This window comes from Pseudopodoces humilis, chromosome 11, assembly GCF_049639895.1.
Source record: "Pseudopodoces humilis isolate 2021_Gansu_Grassland_sample_001 chromosome 11, ASM4963989v1, whole genome shotgun sequence".
In the NCBI taxonomy this organism is placed as follows: Eukaryota; Metazoa; Chordata; class Aves; order Passeriformes; family Paridae; genus Pseudopodoces; species Pseudopodoces humilis.
Genome location: NC_142210.1, coordinates 23,519,742 through 23,547,673, shown reverse-complemented (window position 1 = coordinate 23,547,673; position 27,932 = coordinate 23,519,742). Strand labels below are relative to the sequence as shown.

At 42.5% G+C, this 27,932-nt stretch overlaps 1 protein-coding gene across 4 annotated transcripts; it reads left to right on the top strand.

Moving 5' to 3' along the window:
- The first annotated feature begins 32 nt into the window (after nucleotides 1-32).
- SMC4 (structural maintenance of chromosomes 4) lies at nucleotides 33-27,881 on the top strand. 4 transcript variants are annotated; one of them, XM_014254439.2, is made up of 24 exons: nucleotides 33-162; nucleotides 2,394-2,586; nucleotides 3,694-3,872; nucleotides 4,424-4,615; nucleotides 6,207-6,383; nucleotides 16,264-16,428; nucleotides 16,862-16,989; nucleotides 17,206-17,346; nucleotides 18,064-18,214; nucleotides 18,549-18,713; nucleotides 19,430-19,663; nucleotides 20,222-20,407; nucleotides 20,828-20,989; nucleotides 21,139-21,364; nucleotides 21,450-21,529; nucleotides 22,169-22,321; nucleotides 22,426-22,552; nucleotides 23,379-23,568; nucleotides 24,081-24,225; nucleotides 24,812-24,985; nucleotides 25,415-25,597; nucleotides 26,173-26,405; nucleotides 26,831-27,014; nucleotides 27,546-27,881. In XM_014254439.2, the coding sequence occupies exons 2-24, from the start codon at nucleotides 2,430-2,432 to the stop codon at nucleotides 27,732-27,734; spliced, it is 3,921 nt and encodes a 1,306-aa protein (XP_014109914.1). In that variant the 5' UTR covers nucleotides 33-162; nucleotides 2,394-2,429; the 3' UTR covers nucleotides 27,735-27,881. The 4 variants fall into 4 exon arrangements, with proteins under 4 accessions (XP_014109914.1, XP_087917091.1, XP_005525180.1 ...); XM_088060965.1 differs by having other exon boundaries at nucleotides 87-162; nucleotides 2,399-2,586; XM_005525123.3 differs by lacking the exon at nucleotides 33-162 and adding an exon at nucleotides 1,600-1,779.
- Nucleotides 27,882-27,932: the final 51 nt, after the last annotated feature.

Below are 27,932 nucleotides of genomic sequence, written 5' to 3'. Positions count from 1 at the left end.
CCCTCCCGTCCCAGCCTGCCCCGCGCTTTTCTAACGAATTTCGGTTCGAGTTCGCTATTTCGGCGCCATTTTCGAGTGTGGAAGCGGCCGAGCTTCTACAGCAGCTGGGGCCGCCCGCGCCGCCGCCGCCTCGTCGGGGCACGGAGCCGCCGGGACGAGCAGGTACGAGCTCGGCGGGAGGAGGCGATGGTGGTTCCCCTCAGGGCGCTGGGGTGGGGGGGTTTGGCAGCGGAGGAGGTGCCCTCAGGGGGCTTGCCCCGGGCAGGGGGTGCTGAGGGGATGGCGCTGGTAGGGAGAAAAGAGATGCTGAGAGAGTTGAGGGGAGACAAGGGATGCCGAGGTGGAGATAAGGACCTTTTGAGGGGAAGGTGCTAAGGAGGAGACGAAGGGTGTTGAAGGGAAAGTGCTGCGGCGGGTGTTGAGGGGATGGCAGGAGGTGCTGAGGGATCGGCGGGTTCTGCCCCGCGCCTTATTTCCCATTTCCCTCCTCGCCCGGAGGGAGCAAAGGCTGCGGCAGCGCCTCTCCCCGGGCCGGGCTGCCCCGCTGAGGGTCCCCCCGAGGGCTGCGGGCACGGCGGGTCCGTCCCGGCTGCTGTCGGCACAGGGCTTAGAGAAGCGGGTCCCAGAGGGGCTGTGCACCCCAAGGGCTCCCGCTGTGCCCTTAGCGAGCCCCGGGGACCGCGGCTCGGAGAACGGGGAAGTTCAAAGACGTGTTTGGGTAGCGGAGAGATCCGATTTTAATCTGCTTAGAGCAGGGACCCTTCTAGCCCCGGCTCTGCCTGCTGCGTTGATGCTTGAAGGATGAGAGAAAAATCCCAAGAAAGCCCTTAACGATTGGTCATTCGCTTAAAAGAGCTGGATTCGATGATCCCCGTGGGTCCTTTCCAACTTGGAATATTCTGGGATTCTGTGACTTGGAAAGAGCGTGACAAGGGTGCAGTCTGGCTCTTTAGGCTTTAAAAATTCCCCAGATTTGTCACTGACAGGGCTTGTCGCGATGAGATTTAATCGGCTGTTAATAAGGAAGCTTTTCTGTCCGGCTCCTTTTTCGCCGTCCCCGTAAGGAAATCTGCGCTTGGCAGGAGAGATGCTTTTACCAAACACCTTCGAGCTGGCTCGGGGGAGGGGCTGGGCACGAATTTGTTAAATTTGTTAGAGACTATGTGGCAGCTGATTTATCGCGATTTAAAAGCTGAGGTCAAGTAGTTCGGCTTGTTCATTGTGATGAAGTATCCGAAGTGGGGGGAAAGGGGTGGGAAGGTAAATAGGTCTGTATTGCACAATTCTGTTGGAGTGGAGCAGTTTTGGGGGAAAAAAAAATAAAAATAATAAATGTGCTTTGAGAAGCTGTAATTGTCCGCGACAGCCATTGCGGAACAGTTCTGAACGGGGGCATAGACTCAAATAGCCTGAAAATGAGTTCTGTCTCTCATTTCCCCCCTCCCCCATTGTCCCAAATGAAGGACTCTCATGAGAGTGTGGGTTGGGGGTAGGTCTGAAAACGTCAAATGATTGGCACCAATTGTGAGATGACTTTCTAACCACGTCAGTTTTTTATCTTATGAGAAGTAAACTTTCTCATGTCTGTTTTTCTGCGAACTCACTTCGCCACTTGCTGCGATTTCAACTCTTCGGGGAGAGTTTCGCTCCTCAGTCGCCTTTTCTTCTCATCGGGTGCTTTCTCTTCACCCGTTTGGGGAGCTGTGCTCAAGTGCCAGCTGATGGCTTTTGTAATGCTCGTCCTTGCTCAGATCACTTTAACATCCCAGCTAGATGAAGGTATTTCGTTTTCTGCTTTCTCTGAAATGTTGAATGCTGGCAGGAGGGGTTTTGTTGTATTTTGTGAGCAGAATGTGTTGATTTAAATTATTTAAGAGTCAAGTCTTTGCTATGATCACGCAGGGCTTTTGTTTCTCTGTTTATCAATTTCTCTATATCCATAGAACTATTTAGCACCATAGAAATATTTATGATTACTGAAAGTAAAACGAGTGTCAGCTCTGAAATATAATCAGTTCTTCCAGGAGAGTAGAGACATGTAGCTCCTGGGCTTGTTGTTCAATGTGTCTTTAACTCTTTTGCCCCCAGCACGACTTTGAGGCTTTCAGTGAGCAAAGTCAGTGCCCTGAACGTGTCCCCACGAGTTGGCAGCAGGTAGATCCATGCTGTTAATACAGATTAGGCTCAGCCCCTCATTTTAGGGGTGATGTATCTTAAAATATATCATTATGAAACTAACCTCGATATTTTGTTTCCAAATTGGATTTTTGTCTTCTCAATACCTTCAGTCTTAAGTTTCTAAACGAGTCAAGCATCTGGGCAGAGGTGTAGGTGAATTCCTTGCGGGGTTGTAGCTCGGTGCTGAGATCACGGGGTTTTCTTGTTTGTGTTAGCAAAGGAGATAGAGCCCTTCAGTTTGATTGCTTGGAATGGAAGGGGAGCAGCCAACAGGGACCGTGCCAGGCAAGAGCACCAAAACCTCCACTGCAGCCCATGGGAAGGGCGGGGAGCCCTTGGAGGAGTCCTCTGTGGACATGGAAGTGGAGAACGAAGGCACCAGGAGGCCTGGCAAAGACCCTCCCCAAGGTAGGTCTGGGATGGCTGTTGTGGTGCTGATAGAGCCTCCTTAGCAGCAACTTGAATTTCCCAGCTCTTCCAGATTTGCTCTTTTCCCTTTTCCAAAGCAACGTGAAACGCCTGCCTAATTAAAACTGCTTTTAAAATGGTCAAAAGAGCTTCCAAAGAGTTAAAGGGTTTGGCCCAGTACAAGTGCAAAAGCAATTTGTAGACTTTCTCCTAATAAAGCCTATTTCGGAGCTCTGATCTGGAGCATTGTACTTCAGATTGTGGTTCAACAGCAGGATTTTCCAAATTTATAGGCAGCCAAGGGTATGGGATTTCTTGGAATGGAATAAATGTCAAGTTTATTTACTTAACTCTTAAAATGATTTGACTTTCTTTTTCATGAAGCAGTGTATTTTCTTGAGTTCCTTGAGCTGAGCTTTCGCAGAAAAAAATCTGCAAAACCAGCAGCTGTGTGATTTTTTAGGGAGCCAGATGTGCAGTTGTTAAAGGCAGGTATTTGACAAGTAGATGAATACATTGAAATTGGTGACAAAAACTGCTGCCTGTTGGAAGAAGGGAGTTGCTGGTGCCTGGGGAAAAGCTGCTCTGCTGATATCCAGGGGGCCAGTTTGTTTTCGTAACAAACTTCCTGTCTTTGCAGAGCAGCCGTGCTGTCATTGCAGCTTTCAGAGCCTCGTGCAGAGATCCCCAAATCTTGCACAGGGACTCTGAAATGTGGCTTTGCACTTATTCATTAGAAAGGCTTTGCCTGCTTCAGATAGATTTACAGATTTATTGTGATCGTTGGAGCTGTTGGAATTGCAGGGGGCCTGTTAAAGTGTGTTGGAATAAGAATTACATAATGAAAGAACAAACCCGGCGATGGGACATCTTAAGTAGCTCTTAAAAAACATTTTGTTTGTGGAAACACTTTGTTTGTGGAAAGAAGAATTTTAATTCCACTCAGCTCATATTAATAATTACAGGTCAAAATGTAGTTTGGTTCAGACAGAAGTGATGTTTGCTTTTTCGGTTCAACATTTTAAAGGCTGTCAAATCATTGAGAGCTTACAGTTGTTTTTTGTTTTTTGTTTTTTTTATCCTTCTGTTGATTTGGATGGGTTTTAGCAACCTCAGATGAGGTGGTGGATAATCGAAGTTTAGAAGAGATTTTGGGTAGCATCCCTCCTCCCCCACCTCCAGCAATGACCAGTGAACCTGGTGCTCCTCGGCTCATGATCACTCACATTGTAAACCAGAACTTCAAATCCTATGCAGGAGAGCAAACTCTGGGACCTTTTCACAAGGTATCTTTCTTTTTCCTTAAATAGTTTTGAACTGAAGGTAAGGCTTCACTGGGTGGTATTACTCCTTCCTGCATTTTCATCTAAGCTGACCTCAAAAGAACTGAGAAAATATTTCAGGTTTAGAAATATTTTCCTAGCAATATTCTAAATTAAGTAGAGAAGACAGTTAAGTGCAACTTTCCAATGCTGTGCAATTTTAATTTGTCGGCACAGCTTAGTGAAGCTCTCTTTTCTCTTGATTTTGTTTGCTGGAGAACTTTTAGGGCTGTGTTTGAAGAAAGAGAATATTTTTTAGTGCCCACAAGAGACTTACGTGGCTGAGCATGAAACTTTGCTTGTGAAGCCTGCGAAGTGCAGGGCTTTGGGTTAACCAGTGCTGCTGGGAAAGCTGAGCTGAGGTGTGGGGCTTTTATTCACTTTTACCTTTGTCACCAAAAGCTGAACTCTCAGACACTTGCACTCACGAGGAATAATTGTGCTTTAAATGGGTGATGGACGCTGGGCAGGAGTTATTTCCCTTTGAAGATCACTTTTTTCCCTTCTCTGTGCAGCGTTTTTCATGTATTATTGGGCCAAATGGCAGTGGCAAATCCAATATAATTGATTCCCTGCTTTTTGTGTTTGGCTATCGAGCCCAAAAAATCCGGTCCAAAAAACTCTCAGTGTTGATCCATAATTCTGACGAGCACAAGGACATCCAAAGCTGTTCTGTGGAAGTTCACTTCCAAAAAATCACTGACAAGGTATGTATGATTCCAGGTTTTTTCCTTTAAGGAGCTGAAAAACTTTTAATATTTGCTTATTTTTGTTGGAGCTGGGGAAAATTTCATAGCATGATTAGTTTACCTTTGGGATATAAACCATCACTGTTAATTAACTTTAAAAACCCTCTGTTGAGTAGTGCAGCTTTTAAAATCTTAGTAAGGATTCTTTTATTTGCTGCAGGACTAATATGTGGTAGATTTCTGTTTGAAAACAATTTAGAAAATTTTAATCATCATTTTAAGAAGAACTCGTTTTAATTTGTAATCTCGTTTACCTCAAGTAAATTTATTTCTGCAATTAAAAGAATAAAAATTTATAAGCCTATGTTTGGACACAGTAGATATTCTTAAATGTATAACACAAACATATGTATTAAGAAATAAAACCTATTTAAGCAAAACTTTTCAAGCCAATTAGAAATTATTTTAATTTATCTAAAGTTAGAAAAATATATAATGAATCTGAAACTTATTTACACTTTATGTGCTGTAAATGTGCCTGCAATTTTATAACAGATTTTTCATCAAAAATTCTGGACCTCACAATTTACCACTAAAATTTTTTGAAGCTGATATTTTGTTTGAATGAAATAGAAGGAGTTAGCAAATTACAAAAATATTTCTTTTGCTTGCTGCTTTGTGTATTGATAAAAACTTTAGCACTTTTTTGTTGATTTATTGCAATTGCGGTACAAAAAAATTATTTCTCCTAATTTAAATTTCTTTTTAGTGCCCACATCCAAACTTTTAAATTTCGGGTCAACCAGAAAAGTGGGAAGTGTACATTGAAATTTCAAAACTGATGGTTCATAAAGTGGCAGCACTAACAGCATTTTTTAGGAACTGTTTGAAAAGACATTTATTATTTTTTCTTTCTGTATTTATAATAACCAGATTAAAAAATTCATCTATTTAATTTTTTTTTTCAACTTTGTTTTACTTCGTGTTAACATCCAGAAGCTGAGTTTGAATTAAAACCAGAGAGCCATTTGAGAGCTCTTGGGGGTTAATCTGGGTGAGTTTTAACTTCTTGAAGCCTGGCACCAGCTTTATTTTGGCTGCCCCTCTGGAGGTAAATGGAAGCTCTCTTTTGAAGCTGCTGATGTCACATTTGTCACATCTTTAATGTTTGGCTTTTTTTTATCTTGTGCAGTTTCTCTTTGGAGCTCTGAGCTGAGAGCAGCTCTGGAGGAGCAGTAAATGCTCTGCAGTCCCCAGGGCTTCCCAGAGTCACTCCAGGCTGGGACAGCACAGCCACTGCAACCTGGGGCACTGCAAAGGCAATTCATGCAGCATTTTCAAAGCACTATTGATATTAGAGGTGGGAAAGACATCAGATGAAGACAACTCTGGGTATTTTTTTGTCCACTTCTCAAAGAATTTTTTTGTTGTTGTTTTTCCTCTTTTTTTTTTTTTTAAGAGATGCAATTTTAAGACAGCTCCCATTTCTACAACTCAGAGTCCATGAAAAAAGCATCCCATGATGAAACTTAGCTGCTTAATTGTGAAATAGGAGGTAGATCCACAGCTACAGTAATTGTTTCTCTGGCTCTGTGTTTCCTTAAAGCAGGAAGGAGATGATTACGAAGTCATTCCTGACAGCAAATTCTGTGTGTCTAGAACTGCCTATAGAGACAATTCTTCCACCTACTACATCAATGGCAAGAAAAAGACATTCAGAGATGTTGGGATGCTCCTCCGAAGCCACGGGATTGATCTGGATCATAACAGGTTCTTAATTTTACAGGTTGGTGCGAGAATAAATCCGATTTGAAAGTTGTATTTCCAGTTAAAACTCTTAAAAAAAAAAAAATGCAGGTTTGAAATATTGCCTTGGAGGCCTTGAGGTGCTGTAGCAGCACATCATGGTTTGCATGTTCTGCTCAAGGTGCAAATCATTATTTGCTGCTGTAGGAATTGAAGGTCCAGAAGCAGTTGGGGATTCTGCTGTCCCCTTTTCCAGGAGGGAATTTTGTTCCTGGTCTGCAGGATTGTGCTCGTTCCGCCCTAGCAGCACGTAAATATTGGCGTGTAAAAGAAACCTTCAACCCCAATATTATTGTGCTGCTTCAGCGTGGCAGAGGCTCAGCAACTGGGGGTGCTTTTAGCTGAACTCCATCAATATTAATTAAAATTTGAATTTATTTTTTTAAAATTGTATAATCTAGTGTTGTCTGCAGCTCTCAGAGAATCATGGTTTTACTGAGAAATGAGTGTGGAAAAATGAACTGTGCATAAAAGAAGTGCAAGAAAAATCCCCTGAATTGTGTTTGTTGTTTACACTTGTGTAGCTCCAGAAATAGCACATTTATAACCAATTACACTTTACACCCCATACTGTAAAAATAATCACAATTTGTCAATATCACATCATTTATATTCATGTTTGACCTTCAGATTCTGAGGCTTGCTTGCATCTGTTTGCTGTTTTAAAGTCAGGCTGAAGGGAACAACATTAATTTTTTTTCCCAGTTTTTAAAAATGAGAATTTTGCTACATGCCAGCCAATTAAAATGTAAATTAAGCTACAAGTATTTAAATATTAATTCTATTAAATATCTATTTCTGCCATTATCTGTAATTACTAATAAGTCCCAAATCTATTCTGGCCTAGAAATCAGTGATCAGTGGGAGCTTCCCCAAGGTCTGAAATCTAATAGAGTTTATTTTAGGCCTGTTTCTGTCAAAGGAGCTTCCAGTTCCCCTCTAAAAAACCAAAATATTTAAAAAACTTGTAGCTGGGTGGCTGTGCTTGCTTCACTTCCTCCAGTCTTTCTGTACAGTCCTTTTTTACAGCTACACCCACAAAAAGAGGATATCTCTGTTTGCAAGTCTCCATGCCAATTAATTATTTCCTCCAACACTTTATTCCTGTATTTTCTGCTTCAAGATGGAGCGAGAAGCACCTTCAAGAAAACAACTTGGAGTAAATACATACTTTTTTTTTCTTTTTTTTTTTTTTTAATACAGTTGTTCTGAAATCTCACTTTGCCAAAATTTCCAGAAGGGAGAAATGTAAAGTGAAAGATGAAGGGAATGCTGGGGCAGAGATACCCAGAGCTCAGAGTCAGGGAACACTGGGAGCAGGGGAAGGGAACATTTGGAAAAGAATATTGATATCTTAATTTATTTTATATTGTTTTTCCCCCAAATGGGATTTTTTTTTCTTCTCCTACAAATTGTTTCAATGAGGGCAGCATCCCTTTTTTCCTAAAAGCTGGAATTTCAGGCTTCCCACTCTCCAAAGGGAAACACGAGGAAGCAGAGTAAATATTAACCATAAACCAGAGTTTTCCCACCATAATTTTAATATTTCATCCACCAGGCTTTGTCTCAGTAACTTCACTGAAATTTTCTGCTTTTTTTTTAGCCTTTCTGACTGAGGGCAGGGCCTTTCTCTTTGCCTTTTTGAAGTGAAATCCACTGATCTAACTATCCAAAATTCAGTATTTCCACTTGGGAAATGTAGCAGTATTTTCCACAGAATGACAGCAGAACTTCAACCCCCAAATCTTAAAATTTATAGTTAGAAGGAAATAAAACCATCTAAGGCTGTGGATTGTTATCACAAGGATTGCATTTTCCCCCACTTATGTTTTCCAAATTATTTAAAATTGAAGGGATAAGTAACAGGTTTATTTGGCTTTTACTCTTTTTTTTTTTTTAACAGCAAAACTAAAAGTTTAATTAAACTAAGTTTAACCAAGTATTTCTCATTTAAAATAAGTTATAAATCTCTGATTTTTTACTATACCAATGGGGTGTAGTTAAAATATTTCATTTGTACTCTAGATTTTGGGGAAAAATATTAATTAAGGATTATCAAATGCTGGTTTGGGTGTGTGACAGAACATTTGCTGTCAGTAGTAAAGAAAATGTTGTAGGAGAACATGTCCTACATGTAGTAACAACACCTTTAGAGCTTTGATTTTATCTTGCTCACATAATTGCCATTACTCAATGGAAAATATTTGCTTTTTAGAAGACTGCTTCAGTTTTTTTGCTTCATTTTCCCCCTTTCACCCCCTATTTTGCAGTAGTTTTCTGCTGATTTTGGTGCTTTTGAGGGTGAAATTTGAAAGCTGAGTTCTGATCTAGATATTTCTGCTGATGCCAAACTGAAAATATTCAAATCAAAATGCTGCTGACTTCTGTGAATAACATCACAAAAAAACACCTGTGGGAAAACAGAAAATGTGAGAGTAATTGAGTAGTTGTAGAAAAATTACAAATTCTGTGCCTGAACTTGCAAATTGAAATAAATCTAGTCTCAAAATTCTTCTGGTTCCAACGGGATGTTGCCAGCACAGAACAGGAGGAGTTTGTCACTTCTGGGATCCTTAACTCCAACACTCCACAGTGCATGTTTTTAATAGATTGCCCTGTGCTTTCAGTACTTAGGAATAGACAATCATTTTGCATTATTGCAAGAATTATTATTTACAATTACCACAAATATGTTTCATTTTGAATGAGCTTGCCACAGCCTGAAACTGTAGCAGGAAAAAAGTGCTTCTTTGTCACTTAAAAAAGAGAGTTTGGGGGAAAATCTGGCACCTTGCTGCTGCTTTTCTGTCTTCCACACCTTCCAGGAACTTGGAGAGGTGTAAAGAACAACAAATAAAATAATTGAGCTTTCACTGAAAGCCTTGGAACCCTGCTCTGCCCAGGCTGACAAACTCAGAGTAAGTATTTGTGCTGTTCTCTGCAGTGAAAGTCAGAAAGAAATTAAAACATCTCAGCCTCTTCCTCTCCTGCCTGCTTTCCTCTAAGCAATGCTGAAAGAAATGGGAGCACTGGAGGAACATCAGGTTTGGAAGTGCAGGGGGGGAATATTTGGGATCTGTGGCCCATCTTGTGAGCAAGGTGAAAGGGAGAGTCACCAAAAAGGGGTGGAAAAGCCAAGTGGAGCTGCCCAGGTGACCCCCAGGCAACCCCTTTGCCCATAAATATTGCAGAATTCACTCTACATTCATGGCAGTAAAACTTATAAATTGATTTGACTTTATTTCAGAATCTTACAAACAAATTACAAGTGTTTTAAATTTGTCCTAATTAGAGTGGTATTTCACTTGAATGTATTTGATAGACTTAATTAAAATATTCTCCTGTAATCTTAGGTCTGAACAACTGCAGGGATTTTATCTGGTGTGTTTTCTAACTGATTGGAGCTCAGTTTTATCCTGTGGCAGGATGAGGTTGCCAGGAAGGAAATTCTGTCAGGCTTTTCACCTGCTCCTGTGTGGAAACAAGGTGGGAGTCACTTCCAGGGGAGTGGGGAGGAAATGAGGGAGAGATTTTTTTCTCCTTTGAGATAAACCAGAAATTCCCAGTTGTTGAGGTCTGTGCTCCTGATGGGATGTTGGAGCTGAAGCTGTAAATGAGATTTTAAATGGGATTAGAAATGGAATTATAAAAAACTCTGGGCTGCCAGCATTGGGGGTGAAGAGAGTGTTGTTAATTTAGGAAGTTCTGCAGAAAAACGTGGAAAATGGGAGGAGCAAATGAGTGACAATTGAATAATTTCTTAGAACACACCAATTAAAAATCAACCGTTGCAGGTTGGGTTTGCCAATTCCTGACTGAAATTCCAAAGTGACTCTGGATCTGCACTCACTTTATGCTCTTATGTTAAACACAGGAATATCCTTAAAACTTCCAAAGTTATTTCCAGAATGCAGAATTGTAGTTTTGTCCAACAGCTGAATGTTGAGATTTTCCTCATCCCTGGCCAGTGGTGACATTGTAGATTTTTATACATACATTTATTTTTTAATTTGACTTTATTTCCCGCTGAGTTTTCCTGGAAAGGAAGATTTTTTTTATGTTTTTTTCCCCTCCTGTGTATTCACCACATGGTAAAATTGAAGGGTAAAAATGAGATAGGACTGCGAACATTAATTAATAGCAACAAAAACATGGAATTACAGGGAAAAAAAATCCTGTATTACAACAATTTATTAAATTACAACAATCTGTTGTAACCTTCCCAGAGCTGTGTTACAGCAGGAGAATAATGAGATGGGAATATTGGCTCTCTCCATACATACTCCAAAATCCATGGATGCAGAATTGGAATTCATGGGCAAAGCTTTGTGAGATGGGATAAGATAAATAAATAAATTGAAGATCCAGAAATTTAGAACTTATTTTTCCCATTCTTTACTGTACTTCTCATTAAAAATGAGAACTACCACTGTGGTAAAGGGGGGAGGAAATAACCCCAAAGCCAAGTGTGAGCACATAAAAGACAAATAGAAAATTGAAATTGGGGGGCGAGGAGGAAATCAGTGGAAGCTGCAGACAGGGAAGGGGAGACACTTGTCTCATTTTGCTGCCTAAAGGCTTTTTGAAGATAAAAATGCACTTTTGATGTCTTGTTATCAAGAAATTGATGGCACAAAGCAGCCAGGAAATAAAAATGTAGTGAGAAAACAAAATTCCACAAGGTCCAGGCTACTTTTCCTCTAAATTTTCCTCCCCCTTGGCTTTTGCTGCAGTTTCAGGTTGTGTCAGGTGGAATTGGAGCTGAATGAGCCAAAAGCTGAACTCAGGAGCAGTAACTTTGTAGTAGTGCTGATTCTACTCATAAGAGTAAAGAACCAAAGGAAAAGCAGGAATCGGGCTTGGATTTTCTCTTTTCAGTCTCTAGAAAAACAACTTTATTATAAACATTTCAGGTGTTTTAATGGGATTTTCCTTGGAGCAAATCCAGTGTCCCTGTGTCACTCTGGCTTTGCTCCTTGTGATGCTGAGGTGGTTTCAGCTCCTGGAGAAGCTCTTGCAAAATCTCTTCATTTCCATTTGCTTCAGTGTTTGAGAGAACTGAAACATTGCTGTGCTCTGGAAAATAGAGTAAAATATAACTTGACTTTTATTAAGAGAAGTTTGCCCTGTGCTGGGTCACTTCTGTCCCGAATTCCATGGCAAAAAGTTAAGAAAATAATTGAAATTGGGGTGTAATTTGAATTAAGATGGGTTTTTTACATTTGTACCAGCAAATAACAGATATTAGCTCTGACTGCTCTAATCTTCCACAGATATTGAGTTAAGGTGGTTTTTACAACTTCAAGCACTGCTTACATTAAATTCCAATTACCCATGCATTTATAGTACTAGTTCTTCACAAATACCCCTTAATCTTGTGATGCTTGATAAATTATGTCCTAATCACTGCATTCAGATATTCATTCCATTTCATTTATGTAAAATATCATAAAATTGAAAACTAATTTATGTAATAGCCCGATTTAGAAAGCAAATCGTACATATTGATATTACAATATTAATAATATTATTATTACAATATTAAGGTGTTGTTAAATATTGTTAATATTTAATGTTGTTAAATATTACAGGATAATTGGAATTGTGCTGGAACAGGTGTTATGGTTGGATTACAGTAAAGTTTGCTGAGACTGAAAGATTTTGGTCTCAATAAGAAAACTTCCTTTTATGGGAGTTTAAAAAGCCTTAAAAAGTTTTCTGTTATTAAAAATATGCTGCTGCTACAGTGAGACTACTAAAATATCCTGAATTTCAAAAAAATGTCTTAAAAATACTAAATATTCTTAAAATGCTGAATATCATAGTCACAGTTGTCATACATTAAATTTTCTGGTAGTTTGATGGGATTTTGAAACAAACTCATATATTTTGGCCTATTCCCAAACAGGGAATGTTTTCCTGATCCATAGTGTTGTGTTTTCCAGGAAATATCTTCTCTAAAGCTATTTCTCCTGAGCACAACAGTGATTTTCACTCAGATCTCATATTTCTGCACCTCTGAATAGTGGTAGAGAGCTCCTCCAAAAACAAACCCCCCAAACTCTAAATGACCAAATTCCCCTCCAAAACCACCCAAACTTCCCTGAGCTCCTGTCCAGAGCACAGTGCATTCCCAGCTACTGAATTCTAAGCTATCCCAAGGTTCTCAGCTTTTTAAAGCTGAGCTTAAGCCAGCAGAAATTGAGAATCCAAAATCCTGACAAACTGTTTTTGCCTCCTTGGTGCCGGAATTATTCTGTGGGACATTGACCAAGAGCTCTGGGAATGCTGCAGTGACAGTTGGACAAAACTCAGGGGGTTCGAGGTGCTGCCATCCCAAATATTCAGGGATGAACAGAGGAAGCAATAATCATTAAAAACAAACATCTTCCTAGGTTCTCCAGAAACAGCTCATCCTGCCCGATGGGATAGTGGGAAGAAATTCCTGGCTGTGAGGGTGGGGAGGAGCTGAGATGGAATTCCCAGAGAAGCTGTGGCTGCCCCTGGAAATGTCCAAGACACCCTGGGATAGTGAAAAGTGTCCCTTAAAGGCCCCTTCCATCACAGAAGGTGTTTGTTTTTATGAAGAGTTCTTAGGTTGCTGTCAGTAGTTTTTCAAGATGGTGGAAGCTTTTTGCCATCCCTGTTTGCTCCACAGCAGAATTTTGGGATGGAATGTGGTGGCTGGATCCCAAAACTGCCTCATTCCTGTTGAGCACTATCCCAGTGCCCCACAATCCCAGTTACACCAGTGGGGCTGGATCCTGTCCCTGCTGGGATCAGCACTTTGTGCCATTCACACCCCTTAGCTGTGGGGAACAACACCCAGACCCAAAGGGAAAGAGGAAGGTTCTGGAACACAGCACAACAAATGAGAATTACCTCTGTTAGGATCTTGATTCCAGACCACAGTTGCAGGAAAAGCCTCAGGAGCAGGTCAAACCTTCCCTTTATCAGACAGTTAAATAACCTTGTTTAAAATTCCAATCCATATGTGCCAGAAAACATTGGATAAAACTGGACAGCTAAGGTTAGAGCTGTGCTGACAGGATCAGCTGTTTTCCTGCTTTTAGAGAAAACAGTGGTCATGGGCAAATTCAGAATTTTAAACCAGTGCTGCTGGTCTTGCCAGTCCTGAAACTTCTTTTAGACTTTTTACTTAGGTACAATAGAAAATTAAATTCTTAAATTGAGGAAGTATCTTAAACATCACAGCTGTGAATTATTCAGCTGTGCGGAGAAACACAGATTCCAGACTGCAGAAGTTTATTCCTCATGCTTTTTGCCAGAGGAGCCACTTCCAGCTGAGAAGGGCTCTTCCCTTATTTTACAGCTTGGTCTCCAACCAGGTTTGTCCTGATTTACCCCGGGGCTGAGTGCTTGGAAATGTTTCCCCAGATGAGGCGGTGGTGTAGGATTGCTGGTGCTTGTTCCCTGAGGAATTCTGTGGGATGGGTGCTGGGGTGTGTGTGCATGGTACAGAGCTGGAGCTGGCCACTTCCAGCTTGTGCTGTATCTGCATTCCAGTGGATCCACGTGGATGTGGAAGGCTCCACACGCTGCAGAAGCTGAAATTTGGTTTGTAGTTCCATTTAGAGCTCTTGCACTGAGTGTAGAACCTTCCCAAAGGGCTTGATGGATGTGGAAATGTGGAATTGCAGGATGGTTTGGGTCGGAAGGGACCTTAAATCCCATCCAGCCATGGGCAGGGACCCCTTTGCTATCCCAGGCTGCTCCAAACCCTGTTCCAGCCTGGCCATGGGCATTTCCAGGGATCCAGGGGCAGCCACAGCCTCTCTGGGCACCTGTGCCAGGGCCTGCCCACCCTGCCAGGGCACAATTCCTGCCCAAAATCCCATTTATCCCTACCCTGGCAGTGGGAGCCATTCCCTGGCTCCTGTCCCTCCAGCCTCTGTAAACAGTCTCCATCTTTCCTGTAGCTCCTCCAGGCACTGGAAGGTCACAGTTCAGTCACCCTGGAGCTTCTCCAGGATGCATCCAAGGCTGGTTTTTTCCAGGAATTTCTTCCCTCGTGTGGACATCTGGTTCCTTGTTGGCATCACCCATGGCTGGGTGTTGACATCCCTTTTGATTGTCTGAACAGAGCCTGCGTTTCCTTTTTATTTTACATATTTTTCCCTGTCCTGAATCCCCAAGCCACAGGAAGACAACTGAGGGAAGGAATTCCAGAATTCCAGGGGTTTTGGTGGGAACCTTGGCAAAGCTGGGTGTCCCAGCTCTGAGGAGCTGCTGAGCTGCTTCCCCTCATTTCTCAACAAATGTCTGCCTGCCCTGCCTTGGTTTCACTTTCACAACGCCGGGGCATTTCAAAATTCAGAAAGAGCAAGGAGGTTTGGGGCTTGTAAATTCATAATTCAAGTAATAGATCAAGTAATGAACACTGGGAATTAATTAAGAAACACTTAAATTGAGTTTTAGCAGTTGTAAAATCTGTTTGCTGTGTTAATCATTGTCAAGAAGAGCAGGTACAACCTTTTCACTCTCCTTTATCAATAAAAGGAAACTTATAATTTCTTTTAATTTTTTTTTTCTGCAAACTTTTTTTATATTTCTTAAATCTGGGCTGAACGAAACATATTTCTTTATATATTAAACTTAATAAATAGTATAAATATTAAATAAAACCACTTATTATTTAATTAATAATTTATGAATATATTTATTTTTACACTCAGTGAGAAAATAATTCAAGAACTCCTTAGTGAGCTACAGAGAAACCCCACAACTGCATCACCATCATCTTTCTTAGAGGTGGTTAATTATATTTAGCCAAATAATGGAAATTGGATTAATTCCTTGCTTGTCCAAAATTGCCATTTTTCCCTGTTAAATCCAAGATGGATTTGTGATTTACAGCATTGAACACGAGGGGTGTAAAGCCAGTGTAAAACCTCTCAGTCCTGATCAGCATTGAGTTAAATCTTTCCTGTGATTGTTTTCTCCTGGGTGTAAACAGAGGAAATGCTTTAATGCAAGAAGGAGAAAGACTTGTGACAATCCCAGAATATCTGAGGAGGCTGCAGAGTTTCCTCCCCCTAGAGCTGACAGGCAGTTTTGGGGAGAGAGCCACACTTTTGTGGCAAGGGAGCAAATAATGGGGGTTTTATCCAATCCAGCAGCAGTTACTCACAAACTGATTTGCTTTTTGAGACGTGCAAGAAATAAAACTTAAGGGTTGGGTTGGGGTTTTTTGTCTTGTCAGACCTGCAGCAGTAACACAAACTGTCCTTGTCACTGGCTCTGTTTAATCCTTTCTAAACCTTACTTTTAAAAATTCAAACTATTTTTAATACCACCAAATTCACTTAAAATTAATGCAGTACATAAAGGGAAATTACACAAAGGAACCCTCATACCTAAAGAATCCTTTTATTTCTCCACCAAGGAAGCCTCAGTTAAATGAATTACAATTCTAGTTCATCCATCAGCCAGGATTTGATGGACTTTCTGTTTTAAAGAGACCCTTCAGGGACTTCAATTCTGATTAAACTTTCTTCTTTCCAAGGGCCTGCTTTGTTCTCTTCTTTTTTTAGGTTGGGGAAACACATTTTGAATCTTTAGAGAATGAAGGAATGGTCACACCTGGAGAGGAAATTTCATTCTGATCTATGTTTTCCCAAATAAATGTGAAGGTTGGACTTGATCTTGGAGATCTTTTCCAACCTGAATGATTCTGTGACATTCCAGTTGGAATAATTTTGATTGCTGCCTTATTTTATTCTTTCTTTATAACGTCTCATACTCATTCCATAGATTTTTTTTCAGAATATTTTCCCCATCCCAGAAAAAACAAACCCAAACTAAATCAGAAAAGACCCAGCCAGCTTTTGTTTCCCAAGGGGGAGGTGGAGCAGATTGCCATGATGAAGCCCAAGGGGCAGACGGAGCACGACGAGGGAATGCTGGAATATCTGGAGGATTTGATCGGATCGGCGCGGCTCAAGGAGCCCATCCAGACCCTGTGCCGCAGAGTGGAGCTGCTCAACGAGTGCCGCGGGGAGAAGGTGAGGCTGCAGCTGCTGGGGAATCCCAACCAAATCCCAGCATTTCTACACACAGCCCTGTGGAGAGTTCAAAATACACACAATCACTGCTGCCCGAGCTGCTTTTGGAACGTTTTATTGGTGCATTGAGGGCTAAAAGGACTAAAAAACTCTAAATAAAATCAAAGTTCCTTTTCCTTGATATGTCTGTGGTAAATCCTGTGGCAGACTCGTTTTAAAGGTAAACAACAGCTGTAGCTGTAGGAGTTAAATTAAAAATGGCCTTTCAGAAGGTTGAGATAAAGGAAATCACCATAAAATTGCCTTGCAGAGGTAATTCCTGATATCATTTTTCCAGAGGATTCACATCCTACAAAGGGTTTGGAATTTTCTCCTCATTGTTTCCTCCTGTAGTACTGGCCCTGCTCTAGCTCTGCCCTTCTATTTTCCCCAGTTAAATCGAGTTAAAATGGTGGAGAAAGAAAAAGATGCCTTGGAAGAGGACAAGAATAAAGCCATTGAGTTCCTTTGCTTGGAAAACCAAATATTTAAGGAAAAGAATCAGATGTGTCAATATTACATGTAAGTAATTCTCAGGCTTTGGGTTGGCTTTCACATGGTGGGGCTGCTGTTAAACTTTGCTTCAGTATCTCTAATTACAAATATTTTCTGTTTCTAACTCCAAATTATTGTTATTTTTCAATACTTTAAATAATCCTGTTGTTACACTGAGAATTAGAACTAGAGATTCATTGTGAAGATGGAGAAAAGTGAGGATTTGCTGTTTTATTTTCCTAGCCATGACCTAAAGAAACGAATAAATGACCTGGAAATGCAGAAGGAGAAAATTAATGAAGAAACTAAAAGTATTAATGAGAAAAGCAGTAAACTTGCAGAGGAAACAAAAACCAAGAATAAAACTTTGAAAGAACTTGAGAAGTGAGTACTTTAGGGATGTGTAGTACCGTGTTTTACATGTTTCCCAGCAAAAAATGAAATTATCTGATGAGCAGAGTCACTTCTGGTACATCTAAATTCACAAAGAAACATTTAAATAAATGCACAAAAGAAATTAAATGCACAAAAATAAATTAAAGCAAATTCACATTGGTTTGATTTGATTCTGGGCAAGATTCACAATTACAGTAAGAAAATGTCTGATCTTTTTAATGGATTTTAAAGATTTCTTTAAATTGACTGTACAAAAAAAGAATTAGTAAATGTTTTTTAGATGTACAACTCTAATGCTTGTGGACATGGATTTGGGAATCTTCCCCTGGTTTCCTCATTAATCATTTTTGCATAAATTGTGTTTGTTAAAATTGCTTTGCCTGGGTGCTGATCCCCAATCTATCTGCAATATTGACTTGCTCATCCTCAGGGAATTACTGGGGAGGGATGGGAATTACCAATTCTGTCAAGAAAAAAATGAAAATTTCTGAAAATACATTTAATATTGCTTGGGTAGTTGATCTTTTTCTGATGGAACATTTTTCCCAGGGAAAATACTGGGAATATAGTGAATATTGGATGTTGTTAATTACAAAACCTGAGTAATACTAATTTAAATTCTACATGTTGACTTGTTAAACCAAGCTTATAAGCCTTATTTTTATGCTGTATGAAATAATTATTTTTTTTTCTTTTTTCCTTCAGGAAATTCAATAAAATTACAAAGTTCATAGAGGAAAATAAAGAAAAATTCACTCAGTTGGATTTGCAGGATGTGAAAGTGAGGGAGAATCTCAAACATGCCAAGAGCAAGGCTAAAAAACTGGAGAAGCAGCTTGAAAAGGACAAGGAAAAGGTAAAGGGGATGGATCAGCTGGATTGGCTTGGAAAATCCAAGTGGACAGAACTTGGAAAAGTTCTGTTAATTGTGGGAGAAAATGGGAAGGGCACAAAGAAGTTGGAAAACTGGGGTTGGAATTGTTTTAATGAGCTATTTGAGGTTATTAAATTTACCCAAGGTTTTGTTTGCTAATCCCTGACTGCACTGATCACTCCACGAATGGAGTTAATTCGTGGATCTGTGCCATCCACTTGGTCAGTGAGAGCTGTTGGGATGCCTTTGGATCAAGGAGGGATTCAGGAATTGCTGTCCCAGTGGGAGAGGACGCTCAAAGTGCTTTCCTGTGCAGGTGGAGGAGCTGAAGAACGTCCCCGCCACGAGCGCCAAAGCCATCGAGGACGCCACGGCCAAGAGGGAGCTGCTGGCAAAGGACAAGGACAAGGAGGAGGCCAAGCTCAGGCAGGTCCTGGTCAGCCTGCAGGAGGAGACCAAGGGAATTCAGAAGGAAAAAGAGGTTTGGACAAGCAGGAATTATCCACCTGCTGTAACTTCACTCTTCTAAAGGAAACCAGCACCAGGTGCTTCATAATCTATTTATTGAAAATTCCACTGTTCCTTAGTTCAGAGGAGCTCAGTGGGAAATTAATCTTAAATTAATAATTACACCTAAACTCTTAGCTGCTTTTTGAGTGCTCAAGCATCATCAAGTAGCTCATTCATAGATTTAATATAAATTATACACTCTGACTTTCTGCCACCAAAACATTTAAGCCAGTGGTGTCACTTAAATAAAGATATTCTGGAATGATCTGTTCCCAGCCTTTCCCACACTGTGTGTGAATTAATGGACAACTCCTTTAACATTTGGTTATTGGTGGTGGTGTTGTTCAGTACCTGGAGGCTGGAAATTTATCCTCTAAATTTGCAGGGTTATTTTCTGTCCTTGAAAATGTGGATTCTCCATGGATTTGAGCTGTAATTTAGCTCAGTGTGTAGTGCTCCTCCCACCTTTGAGAAAACCATACAAAGCTTGTATGGAAGTGCTCTGGGAGAACTCCCTGAAGTTCTTTATAATTAGGAAAAGCCTTGTTAAGCCATTAATTAACGAAGAAATGCCGCTTCTCCCAGAGAACAGGAGCATTTCCTGCTGCCAGGGCTGGAAAAGCACACCCCATTTCCCCTTGCCTTTGCCCAGCTGAGGGGCTGAGCTGTCCCTGGGTGTTCCTGCAGGGCAAGGAGAAGGAGCTGATGGAGTTCAGCAAGGAGGTGACCGAGGCCCGCTCCAGCATGGAGCTCGCGCAATCGGAGCTGGAGCTGTACCTGAGCAGGTACAACTCGGCTGTGGCTCGCCTCAGCCAGGCTCAGGAGGCCCTGCAGAGCACCTCCAACACCCTGAAGGAAAGGAAAGCTGCCATCAGAGACATCGCTGGGAAACTGCCCCAGGCTGAGCAGCAACTCAAGGAGGTGAGACTTGACTTTGCCGCTTCATTTGGAGTCGCACACAAAGCAAAGGCCCGCTCCTCTCTTTGGCAATAATCGTGGTGAAAATAAACCGTGACCCACCTCCTCCAAAACAACATTGAAAAGCTATTACCTAATACTCGAGAAAATACTGGATTTCAAACTTACTTTGTTAAGCCAGTGTTGACTTCAGTTAAATCCTACATATCCCTGCAAGGGAATAGATTTAATTTCACACTGAGATGTGGCTGCATTCCTGAGCCTTCTTCAGGGTGATGAGGCCCTGGCACAGGTGCCCAGAGCAGCTGTGGCTGCCCCTGGATCCCTGGCAGTGCCCAAGGCCAGGCTGGACATTGGAGCTTGGATCAGCCTGGGAGGACAGTGGGAGGTGTCCCTACCATGGCTGGGGTGGCACTGGGGGAGCTTTAGTGTCCCTCCCAACAGAAAAACCATTCTTTGAATTTAATTTCTTGCTCCTCAATCATTCCCCAAAGAACAAACAGAAGACTCCCTGAATCCAGTAGATTTTGGGAGGCTGAGCTAATGTCTTTGAACCCCCAGAAAGAGGATGCTCTGGAGAAGCTGGGAAGGGAAGAATCCGGGGCCAAGGATCTCCTGCGAAACCTGCGCCGAAAAGTAGAAGAAGCCAAAAGCTCTTTAGCACAAAGTCGCAGCCGAGGAAAAGTGCTCGAGGCTCTGCTCCAGCAGAAGAAATGTGGGAATATTCCTGGGCTCTATGGAAGGCTGGTAAGATCTAGAAGACTGTTAAGAGCTTTAGTGTTGAGCTTTTGAGGAACTGAAAGGTGTTCCTGTGATGAAGTGTGGGATGCATCACTTCCCTGGCATTAGGAATTTGGAGAGCAGAGCTGTAAATCCTGTGGACTTGCTGTAAAATCAAACATTTTTCAGTTCTTTCCAAGCAACTTTCAGGACTTTAAACCAAAGTCCTGAAAATTCAGAGCTGAGTTTTTCATTCCTGTTGCACAGCAGTGTAATTGTAAAAATGCTGGTTTTGTATTCTGCGGTTTTTCGTCTAAAGAGAACTACTTCTGCTTCAGAAAAATCAGTTTATTCCGATTTTTAAAAGTGCATTCATGGCTTTACTGGGACAGAACTCAAAGAGCAGCTCAGGTGCCAGCTAATCAGTGTTTGCTCCTCAATGCTCAGGGAGACCTGGGAGCCATCGATGACAAGTACGACGTGGCCATCTCCTCGTCGTGTGGAGCCTTGGATCACATTGTTGTGGACACCATTGACACCGCCCAGGCCTGTGTGAACTTCCTGAAGGCTGGAGGGATTGGAGTTGCCACCTTTATAGCCCTGGACAAGGTGAGTCCCACCCGTGGGAAAACAAATCATTTTACTGTTAATTGCAGTCTAATTACACTTGTTTTAAAGCCTTAGCAAGCCATAGAATAACGGAATGACCTCAATATTTATCCCAAAGATTCACTCCTTGATTTCCTTTGTGGGTGTAGATGGCTGTGTGGGAAAAGGAAATGAAGACAATCCCAACTCCTGAGAACGCCCCGCGGCTCTTTGACCTGGTGAAGGTGGAGGACCCAAAGGTTCGCCTGGCGTTCTACTTCGCTCTCAGGAACACTCTGGTGGCCAAAAACCTGGAGGAAGCCACCAGAATAGCATTCCAAAAGGAGAAAAGGTGGAGGGTGGTAACCCTGCAGGGACAAATCATCGAGGTGTCAGGTACTGGAGCTCCGTTGGAAGCACTTAGCGGGCAATATCGAAGTCCAGGGAGTTCTCTGATCTCTTTTCATCCCTTTTTCTGTAGGAACCATGACTGGTGGGGGAGGAAAAGTCATGAAGGGCAGAATGGGCTCCTCAGTTGTGATGGATATCTCAGAAGAAGAGGTGAGTACATCACAGAAATGGAATTCCAGCAGAATTCCTTCCTTCAGGCAGTTCTGACACACACGTGCCTTTCAAAGCAGCTTGATCAGGAGCAATCTGGGATGGAAGAGAATTCCAAAGGGTTACAAAGCCAAAATTCCCAGTGTTAGCAGAGGTTATAATGCTTTGAAGTGCATCAGGGATAAGAGGGTTGTCATTGGCAGGGGCTGCCCAGGGAGGTTTGGAGTCCCTGTCCCTGGAGGAGGCACTCAGTACTCTGGGCTGGGGACAAGGTGGTGACCAGGCACAGGCTGGACTCCGTGGTCCTGGAGGGCTTTTCCAGACTCAGGAATTCTGGGATTCTGGGTTTGTTCTCAGCCCAGCCCATTCTCACAGTGCTCCCTTTGATAGCTTGGACACCATTTTTGCAGAGCAGAATACAGTTTGCTTTTCCTTCCGAATTCCATTTAGGTTTTAATCTGGAGCTGCTCCTCTTCTTGTTTCTCACTGGCAGAGCCGATGTTCCCAGCACTCAGACTCCCCAAGCTGAAGTTTTTACTCCACTTTCTCCTGTGTTTTAAGAGCTGCTGAGTACAGGAATGAGCCCTGGCTTGGTTCTGTCGTGGTGACACCAGTAAATAACCCTCTCATTCTGTGTAGATCAGCAAAATGGAATCCCAGCTGCAGAAGGATTCCAAAAGAGCCGTGCAGCGTGAGGAGGAGAAATCCCAGCTTGAGGAAGCCATAAGGAAACTGCAGCAGGACATTCGGGAAATGAGGAACACCTCGGAGAAGTATACAGCGAGTATCCAGGTGAGAATTCCTGAGCACTTCCCAGCCTCAGCCCCACACAGGCCCGCCTGGGGCCAAGCAGTTTCCAAGGACAAGATTCCAGCCCAGTTTTGTCTTCTCTGTAGGGTTTTTCTGAACAAGAAATCGATCTCAAAAATCAAACCAAGGAACTCGAAGCCAACGTCGCTGCTGCTGCCCCAGACAAAACCAAACAGAAGGAATTGGAAAAAGTCCTTGAGGGTTATAAAAAAGGTACATTTTGTGGAGAGGAGATTAGAGATAAATAATCTCCTCTAGCAATAGAGGAAGGAATTGGTTTGGGTTTGTGCTTCAGTTCCCTGTCTTGGTTTAGGACCTCGCTTTTCTAAGGTCTTGCTGGAGATCACAGAGTAAAACCCCTTTTCTTTGTGATTGCTCAAGTTCACATTTCAGTCAAGCTAAAGATGGATTTCAGTAGTTTGTGTCTTTGCTTGGATTTTTGTGGTTGTATCACACATTCATAGGGAAACTTAGTTTAATTAGGGGTAAGAATTGTTAATGAGGAGGTAATGATATAAAAGTCAAGTGAAGGTTTTTTGCCAGGCTCTGCCAGGAGTCTATAAAATAAATCCCTGTATTCTTTGTGGGAACACATCCCTTTTGTGCAGCCGTGCTCAGCAGGAACAGGAGCCTACACAGTTACACCAAATCCTGGGAAATGCTGCTGGCCAGTTCTTAAAATCGAATTTTTGAGCATCTGCCCATTAATTAAATGCAAAGAATGAACTTGGAGAAACTTCTAATGCACCACCTCATGTATTTAAATACTCTGTGTACATTAACCAATCCCTGTTGAGTGGTTTTTATGGCAGGAGAGCTTTGGTAGAGCAGGGGCAGAAAGCAGTGGGTAGATTTTGATATTTGTCACAGTTAAACTCATCATTTGTCACGGCATAGAGAAGATGTGCAGTTTTCAGTAGAGGAACAGAGCAGAGCTTCCATCTGGTGTCATTTTCATCACTTTATCCCTTCAATCCTGCTGTCCATGAGCAGCCCCAGGGCTGGCACCATGCCCTGAACTCCCCTTTCCCATGGACAGATTACGAGCGCGTGGCTGAGAAGGCTGGGAAGATGGAGGAGGAGGTGAAACGACTGCACCAGCTCATCATGGACACCAACAACAAGAAACTGAAGGCTCAGCAGGACAAAATTGATAAAATTGACAAGGAAATGGATGAATGTTCCTCAGCCATCACCAAGGCCCAGGTGGCAGCCAGGACTGCAGACAGGTACAGCACGGGGAGCCTCAGGCTGGAGCTGCATTCACTCAGTGCCTGTGCTGAGGTGGGGCTCAGGGAGGGAAAGGGAAGTAAAATTTTGTAGTTTTTAAGAATTTAAAAGTCACATTTAATCAGTATTTCTCCAGTATTTGTCTGAATTGTTTCTCTAATATTGCCTAAACTGCAATACTCAGGATAAAGTCCAAAACAGCGCTCGAATGGATGTGCAGGAGCAGTTCAGATCTGAGGGGACTGGTTTTAATAGGAGACCTAATATCAGGAAATAAAATGGGATCTAGTTTTTATGGGAGCTCACCATTCCATAGAGATTCCAAACTCTGAAAGAAGGGATGGAGTCATTTAGTGAAGCCTGGCTGCTGAGGAAGACAACTTTGTGTTCCTTGGATCCCTCTGGAGTGTGAGAGTTGGTGCCCAAAGCAGCACTTCCCCCTCGTTGTCAGTGAGATTGTGCTCCTGGATTATTTCCTGTGAGGTTCACAAAGATCCCTGTCCCTGGGCAGGAACCTGAAGAAATCCGAGGAGGCTCTGCAGCGCACAGAGAAGGAGCTGGAAGACAATGAGAAGGAAATGAAGAACTTGGCAGCAGAGCTGACAACGCTGGAGGACAAAGCCACTGAGGTGATGAACGAGTGCAGGAACGCTGAGGTGAGTCCTGGGACCACTCTGGGCTCCAGGGAAATGAGGGAGAGGAGTTAAATCCTCCCTGTATCCCACTGACATCCCATTCTCTCTGCAGAACAACCAGGCTGTGGCAGTGGTGTATTTTTATATTTTATTCTCACCTGGAAATTTATCCTGACCCAGTTTAGGAAAAAACTTAACACTCAGTCTCCCCAGAGAAATTGCTGGGTTTAAAAGTTGCTTAAACATAAAATTTTTGCTGTTATGTGGGATTTTAGTTTCCCATCTAGATTTCAGTGAGAGAGGGAAAACCATGATGGTTGAAATACTTTCAAATAAATCTTAAGATTTGATGTCTTTCTCTAATTAGCTAAAAATGAGTGTAGGACCCATTTGATTCAGATCTGGAATGAAAATACAAACTTGCAGCATTTTCTCAGTCATTCCAGAATTCAGGGATCAGTTATAAATCCAAGAATATTTATTTGTTTCCATCAATAGCCGTGAGTAAATTAAGCAAAAACAGACTTTTCACCCAAAACAGGGGCAACATTTTTGTAGGTAATTGATTAATGCCCTTTTTGGGGACATTTGCCATTTTTCTATTCAGGAAGCTTTGCCAGCAGTGCAGGAGGAGCAGAAGAATTTACTGGAGGAGATGAAAACGATTCGGGATGCTGAACATGCCCTTCAAAGTGAAGCTCTGAGCATCAAGCTGAAAATTGAACAAATCGACAGCCACATTTCCACCCACCAGGGAAAGGTTAAATTCTGGCAAAAAGAGGTACAAAAGCTTCCTAAAACTTAAATCAGGGATCTGTGGAATGATTTGGGCTGGGAGGGACCTTAAAGCTCCTCAGGGACACCTTCCACTATCCCAGGTTGCTCCAAGCCCTGTCCTTGCCTTGGGCACTTCCAGGGACCATGGGGCAGCCACAGCTTCTCTGTGGATCCCAGGATGAACTCATCAACATCCCCTTAGAAAACAGGATTTGGGAGCAAATTCTTCAGATCACAGCTTATTTCTGGATATGCAGGAACAGGATCATAGGCTAAAGGGATATTTATTCTCTTTTTCACATCCTATTTTAAAGGGACGTGTGGGAAGAACCTTGTTTGGAGAAGCTTCCCTGTACCAATCCAGAAAAAACTCATTTTAAAACAGCTCCAGGTGTTTGTTCAAGGTTTCCATCCCCTGGGTTTTACATTGCAGATCTCCAAGTTATCCCTGCACCCCATCGAGGGCCAGGCCCCCGAGGAGCTGCGGGTGCTGAGCGAGGAGGAGCTGGAGGCGCTGCAGGAGCCCGACGCGCTCAGCAAGAAAATCGCTCTGCTGGAGGCACAGCGGCAGCAGCTCCGCCCCAACCTGGGCGCCATCGCTGAGTACAGGAACAAGGTACAGCCCTGGGGGGACATCCCAGCCCTGGGGGGATCAACCCAGCCCTGGGGGGATCAACCCAGCCCTGGGCATTCCAGGAAAACAGCCCCTGGTCCTCCTCCTTCCTTTTGGAAGCCTGGAATTTGCCTGTTCTTGTTAGCAGCTCATCCTTAGCGAAGGTGAAAGTTGTTTCTAGGAGCTTGCGCACTGCCTTTACCAGGTGACAAGTTCCTGGGTGATCTTGAAGGTTTTTCCAACCTAAATAATTCCATGATTCTCCTGGGAATGTTTATTTAATAGAGTCAAGTATTCATAGCCAAGACAGACACACAATACCGGGATTTTTCCCTCCTCACATCACTAACTGAACCATTTAACAGATGAAATATTTTTTTATTTTGACACAGGTTTGGTTTTTTGTTTTCCCTCAGCAGCAGAGAAGGGAAAAGAAGGACAATTTGGGGGTTTTGTTTTAGGGCTGTTAGCCCAGCTGAGGAAAAGGAATGTTCAAATGGTAGGAAAAGTGGTTTAAACTCAAAACAGAGGAGGCAGCTGCTCTAAGTGCCCTTGGGTTTGGTTGTTTGCCCCTGCAGGAAGAGCTGTACCTGAAGCACGTGGAAGAACTGGACAACATCACCAGCGAGAGGGACAAATTCAGAGAGGCCTTTGAAGAGCTCAGGAAACAGAGGCTGAATGAATTCATGGCAGGATTTAATGTCATCACCAACAAGCTGAAGGAGAACTACCAGATGCTCACGCTGGGAGGGGATGCTGAGCTGGAGCTTGTGGACAGTCTGGATCCCTTCTCAGAGGGAATCATGTTCAGGTTTTCAAAATACTTTATATTCTATTAATTTTTAATCATCATAGTCTTTTTCTCAACCTGTTTTTAAAGTAAATTTTCAGTGGTCATCAGTGAACCAAGACAGGCTCAATGTGGGCAGTGACAGAAACCACAACTTTTTAGCTCTCAGTTTCATTTCTTTCTCCTGGAGAAAGAGGAACTAAAGCAGTTGGAAAGCTTTGAACTCGTTTCCCAGCACTTAATTCCCAGGTCAGTTCATCCTGCCGAGGGAACGCTGGCAGTGTTCTGTCAGAAATGCTCCCAGGATAAATGCACTCACTGGGAGCTGAGCTGGGAAAGGCAGCGTGCCGTGGGGCTGAGATCCTGCAGGAACAGCCCCTGCTACCCAGGCTGAGCTCAGGCAAAGATCAGAATTCCTCACAGACACAACTCTTGCTCTGTTCCAGTGTCCGGCCTCCCAAGAAAAGCTGGAAGAAAATCTTCAACCTGTCAGGAGGAGAGAAGACCCTGAGCTCCCTGGCCCTGGTGTTTGCCCTTCACCACTACAAACCCACCCCGCTGTATTTCATGGACGAGATCGACGCTGCCCTCGACTTCAAGAACGTCTCCATCGTAGCATTTTACATCTATGTGAGTTCCCCATGGCCTCATCTTCCCGAGATGGGCCCTCCTCCCCCAGAAGGGACAAAGTGGCCACACAGAGGCAGATTTAAGGTCTGCAGTTTCCCTCTGGAGCACACAGAGACTTCCCCCAAAACCATCAGCTGTTGTCAGAATACACAGCTTTAGCTGCTCCTGATGGCTTCACCATTTTCCCATTTATACTTCCATGTCATTCCTATCAGTGTCTTTGATCTCTGTCTTAATTAGTGGTAATTAATTTTTTTCATGCCTTTAAAACTTCTGCCCTCACCATATTTAATCAAAGCAAAGCCCTTACACGGCTCCAGTTCAGGTAATTAAACACTGAATATTCAGAGTTGTTATTAATTGCAGTTTTAGAAACAGGTGGCAAAGATTAGGAGCAGCTCCTTCAGATTAGGGAAACACTTGGAAGTTCCCTTCCTGCAGCTGCAGTTTTAAACCTGGCTTTGTGTGCCACACCAGGACAGAGGCAATTTTGGGAATGCTAGGCACTAACACAAATCACTTCTGTTTCAGGAACAAACCAGAAATGCCCAGTTCATCATCATCTCCCTGCGGAACAACATGTTTGAGATTGCAGACAGATTAATTGGGATTTATAAAACCCAAAACACCACCAAAAGTGTGGCCACCAACCCCAAAATCCTGGCTGTGAAAGGACTGGAGGAACTTGGTCTCCCTGAGTGCAGCGTAGCCCAAAAATAGGGAGGAAGCAACTTCCAGCCCATGGCTGCTGTTTATTTTTGTCTGATCTCATTTTGTATTGTAGACTTCGTGTTGTTTTATAAATTTTGTAAAAAAATTATATTCTTAATATAAACCCAGCCTCAATAAATTCCACTTTTTTGAATATCATGTCAAAATTGAGGAAAGGAAGATGAAAATAGAGAGTTCATCAGATTT